Source organism: Pelodiscus sinensis, chromosome 6 (genome assembly GCF_049634645.1).
Source record: "Pelodiscus sinensis isolate JC-2024 chromosome 6, ASM4963464v1, whole genome shotgun sequence".
In the NCBI taxonomy this organism is placed as follows: Eukaryota; Metazoa; Chordata; order Testudines; family Trionychidae; genus Pelodiscus; species Pelodiscus sinensis.
Genome location: NC_134716.1, coordinates 107492901 through 107501810, shown reverse-complemented (window position 1 = coordinate 107501810; position 8910 = coordinate 107492901). Strand labels below are relative to the sequence as shown.

At 41.5% G+C, this 8910-nt stretch overlaps 1 protein-coding gene across 1 annotated transcript in view; it reads right to left on the bottom strand.

The window, feature by feature from the left end:
- Window positions 1–1803: 1803 nt before the first annotated feature.
- Window positions 1804–8910, bottom strand: part of SLC45A2 (solute carrier family 45 member 2) — a 29341-nt gene continuing 22234 nt past the window's right edge. The window contains exon 7 of the mRNA XM_006116515.4: window positions 1804–8895. Coding sequence (XP_006116577.1) covers window positions 8668–8895 — 228 coding nt within the window. The 3' untranslated portion in view covers window positions 1804–8667. The remainder of the gene's footprint in view (window positions 8896–8910) is intronic.

Here is an 8910-nt window from a genome sequence, read left to right as displayed (position 1 = left end):
TAAAAGGAGCAATCAAGGACGATAAAGCCATTGCGGAGAAACTAAATGATTTCTTTGCTTCAGTCTTCACGGCTGAGGACGTTGGGGAGATTCCTGAATCTGCACCGTCCTTTGTGAGTGATAAATCTGAGGAACTGTCCCGGATTGAAGTGTCATTAGAGGAGGTTTTGGAACAAATAGAAAAACTTAATGTTAACAAATTTCCGGGACCGGATGGCATTCATCCAAGGGTTCTAAAAGAACTCAAATGGGAAATTGCTGAGCTATTTTCTGCGGTTTGTAACCTATCCTTTAAATCGGCTTCCGTACCTAATGACTGGAAGGTAGCCAACGTGACACCAATATTTAAAAAGGGCTCTAGAGGCGATCCTGGCAATTACAGACCGTAAGTCTAACCAGTACCGGGCAAATTAGTCGAAACAATAGTAAAGAATAAAATTGTGAAGCATGTAGAAGAACATAATTTGTTGGACAAAAGTCAACATGGTTTCTGTAAAGGGAAATCCTGTCTTACTAATCTGTTAGAGTTCTTGGAAGGGGTTAACAAACATGTGGACAAGGGGGATCCAGTAGATATAGTATACTTGGATTTTCAGAAAGCCTTTGAGAAGATCCCTCACCAAAGGCTCTTGTGTAAATTACATGGCCATGGGATAAGAGGGAAGGTCCTTTCTTGGATTGAGAACTTGTTAAAAGACAGGAAACAAAGGGTAGGAATAAATGGTAAATTTTCAGATTGGAGAGGGGTAACTAGTGGTGTACCCCAAGGGTCAGTCCTGGGACCAATCCTTTTCAACTTATTCATAAATGATCTGGAGAAAGGGGTAAGCAGTGAGGTAGTAAAGTTCGTAGATGATACCAAACTGTTCAGGATAGTCAAGATAGAAGCAGACTGTGAGGGACTCCAAGAAGATCTCACCAAACTGAGTGATTGGGCAACAAAATGGCAAATGAAATTTAATGTGGATAAATGTAAAGTAATGCACATCGGGAAAAATAACCCCAACTATACATACAGTATGATGGGGGCTAATTTGGCTATGACAAATCAGGAAAGGGATCTTGGAGTTATCGTGGACAGTTCTCTGAAAACTTCCACACAGTGTGCAGCGGCGGTCAAAAAGGCAAATAGGATGCTAGGAATTATTAGGAAAGGGATAGAAAAGAAGACCCAGAATATCTTACTGCCCCTGTATAAAACTATGGTACACCCACATCTTGAATACTGTGTACAGATGTGGTCTCCTCACCTCAAAAAAGATATTTTGGCCTTGGAAAGTGTTCAGAAAAGGGCAACTAAAATGATTAGGGGTTTGGAACGGATCCCATATGAGGAGAGGTTAAAGCGACTGGGACTTTTCAGTTTAAAAAAGAGGAGACTGAGGGGGGATATGATAGAGGTATATAAAATCATGAGTGGTGTGGAGAGGGCCGATAAAGAAAAGTTATTTATTAGTTCCCTAAATAGAAGAACTAGAGGACACCAAATGAAATTAATGGGGAGCAGGTTTAAAACTAATAAAAGAAAGTTCTTCTTCACACAGCGTGTAGTCAACCTGTGGTACTCCTTGCCAGAGGAGGCTGTGAAGGCTAGGACTATAATAGAGTTTAAAGAGAAGCTAGATAATTTCATGGAGGTTCGGTCCACAAAAGGCTATTAGCCAGGGGATAAAATGGTGTCCTTGGCCTCTGTTTGTCAGAGGCTGGAGAGGGAAGGCAGGAGACAAATTGCTTGATCATTGTCTTCAGTCCACCCTCTCTGGGGCACCTGGTGCTGGCCACTGTCGGTAGACAGGATACTGGGCTAGATGGACCTTTGGTCTGACCCAGTACGGCTGTTCTTATGTAAAGATGTGGAAAAATTGGAGAGGGTCCAGAGAAGAGAAACGAGAATGATTAAAGGTCTAGAGAACATAACCTATGAGAGAAGGCTGAAGGAATTGGGTTTGTTTAGTTTAGAAAAGAGAAGATTGAGGGGGGACATGATAGCAGTTTTCAGATATCTAAAAGGGTGTCATAAGGAGGAGGGAGAAAACTTGTTCATCTTGACCTCTGAGGATAGAACAAGAAGCAATGGGCTTAAACTGCAGCAAGGGAGGTTTAGGTTGGACATTAGGGAAAAGTTCCTGTCAGGGTGGTCAAACACTGGAATAAATTGCCCAGGGAGGTTGTAGAATCCCCATCTCTGGAGATATTTAAGAGTAGGTTAGATAAATGTCTATCAGGGATGGTCTAGACAGTATTTGGTCCTGCCATGAGGGCAGGGGACTAGACTTGATGACCTCTCGAGGTCCCTTCCAGTCCTAGAATTCTATGATTCTATGACATTTTATTTGTCAAAATAACACAATGTAACCATGTTAGTTTTGATTATTTTGTTAATTTATTTTGAAATAGCCATCAGCAAGTATATCTGAAACAATACAGACTAAAAAATTAGATTCAAGAAATGTGTTTTTGACAAACATTCATTACTAGGTATATTAATACAGAATTTGGACTAATTCATTTAAACTGCACCTCAGAACTGTACATCTTGCACCCCTCAGAAGCAGTGCAAAGGCTTGGGGCAATCAGGGTAATAGAGGATATGAGGGAGAGAAAAAGAGCCTAGAGGGTGAGTGGGATAGTATGGAATAGGGATTTTTTTTGAGAGGAGGATTGTTAAAAAATTGCGGCGCCTCCCCCATGCAGACCCTGGCTAACCCTGTGCCTTTCCTATTCTGACAGGTACATCTTCCCTCTTCCCCTTGTGTTCCTGCAGCCTTCTCCCCTTTTACCCTCATGTGACCCTTCCATGCAGCTCCTTGCACAATGGTGTCATTCCACTCGCTCCTAAGCCCACGTCCCAGTCTGTCCCCACCACTAGCTCTTCTGAACACCAATTAGTGACACACACACTCAGCAGCCCCATATGCCCCACTCTGTCTGTTCTAACCATGCTCCACGAGCAGGTGCTCTGATGACCACAGTGAGTGGCTGGCTGTTCTGGAACCACAATGGCTTCTTGTGGGTGAAAGGCAAAACTGCAGCACTTCTCAATTATCATGTAAAAATCTGCACGTGCACAGTGGCACAGAATTCCCCCCAGATGTAATTCTATCTGCACATCCCAGAGGATGTCACATGGGCCATAGCTGATGATCAAGGCATAAGCAGCCCTCAGGCCATAGGTTGCAAATCACTGGGTTAGACAAACACCCGGTCAGGGATGCCTACATATATTGGGTTCTGCCTCAGCACAGGTGGATGAGATAGATGACCTACTAAGCCCTACATTTCTATGCTTCTCTCCCTAGAGAGATTATATAAACACACAGTCTCTCTCTCTCTCTCTCTATTTGGCTATGTTCCACATCAAAGCTTTATATACTGGACCCTATTTATATGAAGTTAAGCCTGGATGATCAATACCAATCTCACTGTTTTCTTGACTTCATAACCCATGTTATTGAGCTAAAAGCACCAATCAGGCACCTATTAAAAACATTAACTGATGCTATTTATAATTTGGTCCATGCATTGAAATGAAGTAATAGGGCAGAACTGGTGGAACCCTTGGAATGAATGGTGCTACAGTGAACATGTTTGATACCTGTAACATTTTCAAAGTGCTGAAGTGAACCTTTGTTTCCTACTTAGGACCTGTAATATTTTAGATTGATTTTGGTGCCTTTTAAAAAGCTTTTCTTTAAGATGCACACACATGGAATTTTTCCATTTGTCTAGCCAGGATATTTGTATTTTTAGCTGGATGCTAAATACATTTTTCTATAGGAGACACTTAAGCAGGAATATTTAAAAAGGTCTCTAGAGGTGATCCTGCTAATTACAGACCAGTAAGTCTATCATCAGTCCTGGGCAAATTAGTTGAAACTATAGTAAAGAATAAAATTGTAAGACACATAGCTGGACATAATTATTGGGGGAAGTTAACATGATTTCTGTAAAGGAAAACCATGCCTCACTAATCTACTAGAGTTCTTTGAGGGGGGTCAATAAACATGTGGACAAGGGGTATCCAATGGATATAGTATACTTTAGAGAAGGTCCCTCACCAAAGGCTCTTACGTAAAGTAAGTTGCCATGGGATAAGAGGGAAGGTCCTTTCATGGATTGATAAGTGGTTAAAAGACAAGAAATGAAGGGTAGGAATAAAAGGTAAGTTTTTAGAGTAGGGCAAGGTAACTAGTTGGGTCCCCCAAAGAACCAATCCTATTCAACTTATTTATAAATGATTTAGAGAAAAGGGTAAACAGTCAGGTAGAAAAATTTGCAGATGATACTAAACTGCTCAAGATAGTTAAGACCAAAGTAGACTGTGAAGAGCTTCAAAAAGAGCTCACCAAACTAAATGATTGGGCAACAAAATGGCAAATTAAATCTAATATCGATAAATGTAAAGTAATGCACAATGGTAAAAATAATCCCAACTATACATGCAATATGATGGGGATTAATTTGGCTCCAACTACTCAAGAGAGATCTTGGAGTCATTGTGGATAGTTCTCTGAAAACATCCACTCTCTGTGCAGCGACAATCCGAAAAGCAAATAGAATGTTAGGAGTCATTAAAAAGGGAGAGTGAATAAGACAGAGAATATCATATTGCCTCTATATAAAAACATGGTATACTTACATATTGAATACTGAGTACAGATGTGGTCACCTCATCTCAAAAAAGTCATATTGGCATTGGAAAAGGTTCAGAAAAGGGCAACAAAAATGATTAGAGGTTTTAGAATGAGTCCCGTATAAAGAGAGGTTAAAAAGACTTGGATTTTCCAGTTCAGAAAAGAGGAGACTAAGGCCGGGGAGGCTATGATAGAGGTCTATAAAATCATGACTGGTGAGGAAAAAGTGAAGGAGGAAATGTTATTTACTTATTCCCACAATATAAAAACTATGGGTCACCAAATGGAATTAATAGATAGCAGGTTTAAAACAAACAAAAGGATGTTTTTCTTCATTCATTGCAGTCAATTTCTGAGTCTCCTTGCCAGAGGATGTGGTGAAGGCTAGGACTTTAACAGGGTTCAAAAAAGAGCTAGATAGATTAATGGAGGTTAGGTCCATCAATAGCTATTAGCCAGGACAGGTAGGAATGGTGTCCCTAGCCTCTGTTTGTCTGGAAATGGGAGACAGGAGAGGGAACACATGAGGATTACTTTTTGTGTTCCCTCCCTCTGGGGCATCTGGTATTGACCACTGTTAGCAGACAAGATACTAGGCTAGATGGTCCACTGTTAGCAGAGAGGATACTGGGCTAGATGGACCATTGGTCTAACCCGTTCTTATGTTCTTATTATTCTGGAGTCTGAGGGTGTGTCTAGACTACAGTTTTGTCGACAAAAGTGGACTTTTGTCGAGAAAACTATACCTGCGTCTACACTACCGCTGAGTTCTCTCAACATAACGTTGACAGAACTCAGCAGTTTTGTCGATGCTGGAAAACCTCATTTTACGAGGCATAACGCCTTTTGTCGACAGAATTCTGTCGACAGAAGGTGTTATTGCATCTAGGGTTGTGTCTAGACTACAGGGTTTTGTCGACAAAGCAGCTTGCTTTGTCGTCAGAACTGAATGTAGTCTAGACGCTCTTTGTCAACAGAAGCTTTGTCGACAGTATCTGTCGACAAAACTTCTGTCGATAAAAGCCTGTAGTCTAGACGTACCCTTAAAGAAGTAAAGGATGTTTTATAGTTTCTGTCCCACCACTGGCTATGGGCACTCCGATGCAACACAGCATTCATAAAGGGGCTTCAGCAAAATCAGGTGGGAGAGGGGATCATGCTGCAGAACCTTCAGCCTGATTCCACTGATTCCAAACGGCTGAGATAATAAGGGGCGGGGCGGTTAATTGCAGCCATGCAATGGTAGAGTTTGTCATGCGCTAGGCTGTGAGGAGGGATGAGAACAACATGGAGGGGAAGTAAATGCCCAAGGAGTTAGAATGGAATTCCCCAGTATAATAATTCACAGAAGTCCCAAATGTCAGCAAGGAAACGCCTTTGTTAATTGACCTCCAAGGGACTTGTGATAAATGACTTCACAGGATTCACTTATTGTTGGGCACCTCCTTGTGGCTAGATTTGAGGATTAACTCCACTTGGATCTGATAGTTCACATGGCATCTCCTTGCCCCCTTGTTCTCCAGGAGTTGCAGCTCTCACTTCACATGACAATCCTCTGACTAGCTCCCTTTATAGTTTTTCCTTTCCGGGGTATCAAAGTCCCATTGGCTCAGTTTCTCTGATGCCATTCTAGACAATCTTCTGCTCAAAGTCCTGGTCCTACACTACTTTCTTGATGGCTGGCAGGGAAACCAGGCTTATCTCCTATTCCACATTCCAGTTCAGGGACCCTCTGTCAAGTAACTCCAGGCTGCTTGCTTCCAAATCCTGCTGCTATTTCCCTAGACTCATTCCTACTTCCCTGCTCTTATCTTCAGCTCCCTCTTCTGGGTTTATCAGTCCAAACTCTCTCCTCCCAAGGAATAGTTGTAGACAACTCCTTTCTTCGACATCTTGCCAGGCTGTGTAGCTCCAGACACATACCCTTTTTCCCAGGGAGAGACTGAATGCTACTTTCCCTGCAGCCCTCTTCTGCTCTCAGCTTGCTGGCTTTCTACAAGCACAGCTTGCCCCTGCTGCTGCCCCTGCCCAGCTGGGATCCATCATCAGTTAGCCTTTCAGGGCTTTGCTGTCCCTGAGATGCAGCCCAAGAGGCCTTCAATGATTAAACCAGTCACAGTGGGAAGTGTTTGGAAGAACTGAAAAACATAAGCGAATGCATCTGAGTGGCATGTCAATACAAATGCACACAAGCCCTCAGATCAAAAACTGAGCAACATTCATAGGGCTATGATGTCATATTGCTTAAGGGTACTTTGCTGTGCTGAAAGTCAATAACAAATTGGAATTAATGGTGCTAATAAGAGCCATACATTACTTTTTAGAAACAAATGTGGCAACAATCCCTCCCTGTGGGATTTCATCAAAATATTGTATTGACGGAGGGCTTAAGGTGGCTGAGCACTTACCCTGGGGCATGGATAGGAACGCCACCAGAGAAGAAGACACACATCACCAATGAAGATACTTCACTTTAAAATCAAAATTTTGGAAGCAAGCAACTCAATGCTCTTTTTGGATGTATTTTAGCCAGGAATACATCTTAATAACAGGTCAGGTCTGGTGTCTCCTAAGTACCCCATATTCCCATTGACTCCAATTACTAGGGAATGCAAAATCAATTTTCTAAAGCTCATTCAGATATCTTTACTCTTAACCCTTTATTGGTCCAATTTGAAACTTTCTTGAATATAGAAGGAATGATTCAGGAAAAGCTTAAAGTGTAACAAATTCTGGTGTTTTAATGAAAAATAAAATGTACACTTTAATCTGTACTCAATACAACTATACTATCACTATTTCTATCACTATTCTACAACTATACTAGTTTGCCTACAGGATTTAACAGACTGGTTTGAGGTGTATACATTGAATAATTCATAGTAATGCTTTGTGGAACTGAATTAAGTCACAATAATATTCTGAAAGCAGCAAAACAAGAATGTAATTAAGTTAGACCCTTATGTGCAGAAAAAGAGCGCAAACAGTTCTGAATTCATTGTTAAGATACATACTATATCACTCAGTTTGAACACTGTAGGTGGCTCACAAATTTAGAATTTTTGGCCAAGATTTTTAAAATATGGGTGCCTAATTTTAGGCATGTAAACACATAATTAGATTTTCAAAGGTGCTCTGTTCCTAGCAGCTTTCCACTGACTCCCCATTTAGGAGCCTAAATACGGATGTAAGAGCCCATATCTAGGCACTCAGGTTTGAAAATCTTGGTTTATGTTTTTGTTTCACATTTATATAAAGCACAATTTACAGCATAAAGCTGCCCAGCAGTAGGATATACCTTTTCAATCTTTTCTACGCCAAGATCTCCCATTTCCACACCATGCCTGCTCCTCATCTACCCAGAACACCTGTCTCATTTGGCAATAATGGAATGACACGGCTGTAACCAGTGCTTAATCTGTAATGGAGGTGCTGGAGGCTCAAGCAATTTTTTTTTTTACTTTCATAACTGATGCAATAAGTCCAGAGGTGCCAGGGCTATGAACTGCCAACCCTAGAAGTGCTGGGACTCAGCCCTGGCACAAATTAAGCACTGGTGTGACTCCTTGACACCTCCCCGGGACTATAATTCCAAGTTAATGCCCTCCTCCCCTCCATCTTAAAAGTACATCCTTAGAGTTTGGGATCAGTAACCCCCACTTTCATCCTTACTGGGTACATACTTTTTGACACACATTTAATCTCTTATCTTCTCCAGTTTGGCTCATAATGGGCATTACCACTAATCATGAAAAGCCTTACACTGCCATGTATAAAAGTGGCTTACATGTGAACATGAAATTGGGGCAGAGAAAGGAAAGCCATGGAGAGATCTTACAGCTTGAAAAGTGAGGCCACTGATTTTACTAAGTACTGCCACCCTGTGGAAAAATAATTCTCTGGAATTTTAACCATTCCAGCCAATTAAAGAAGAGGGTGCTATAAAATACAATTGTAGAAATTGCACCACATGGATACAGATCAAGAACAAAAATGTTCCGATGGAGATTTCTTCCGTCAGCTACATACTCTTTTATTCCACATATCGGACAAAAAAAGCAACAAAGCAACAGCCTATTAATGCCACAGCAGATGCACAAATCACAACTACTATTACACTGCCCGCAGCACTGACCAAGAACCCCAGACCCACTCCAACAATAATCTGTGCCAGCTGCACCATGCACGTGAGAGCAGCACAGTCAATTCCCTTCCCTCTTCCATTGGCCTCAGCTTCTCCTCCATTCTGTTCCTTTTGACTCTGCAAGTAAGCATA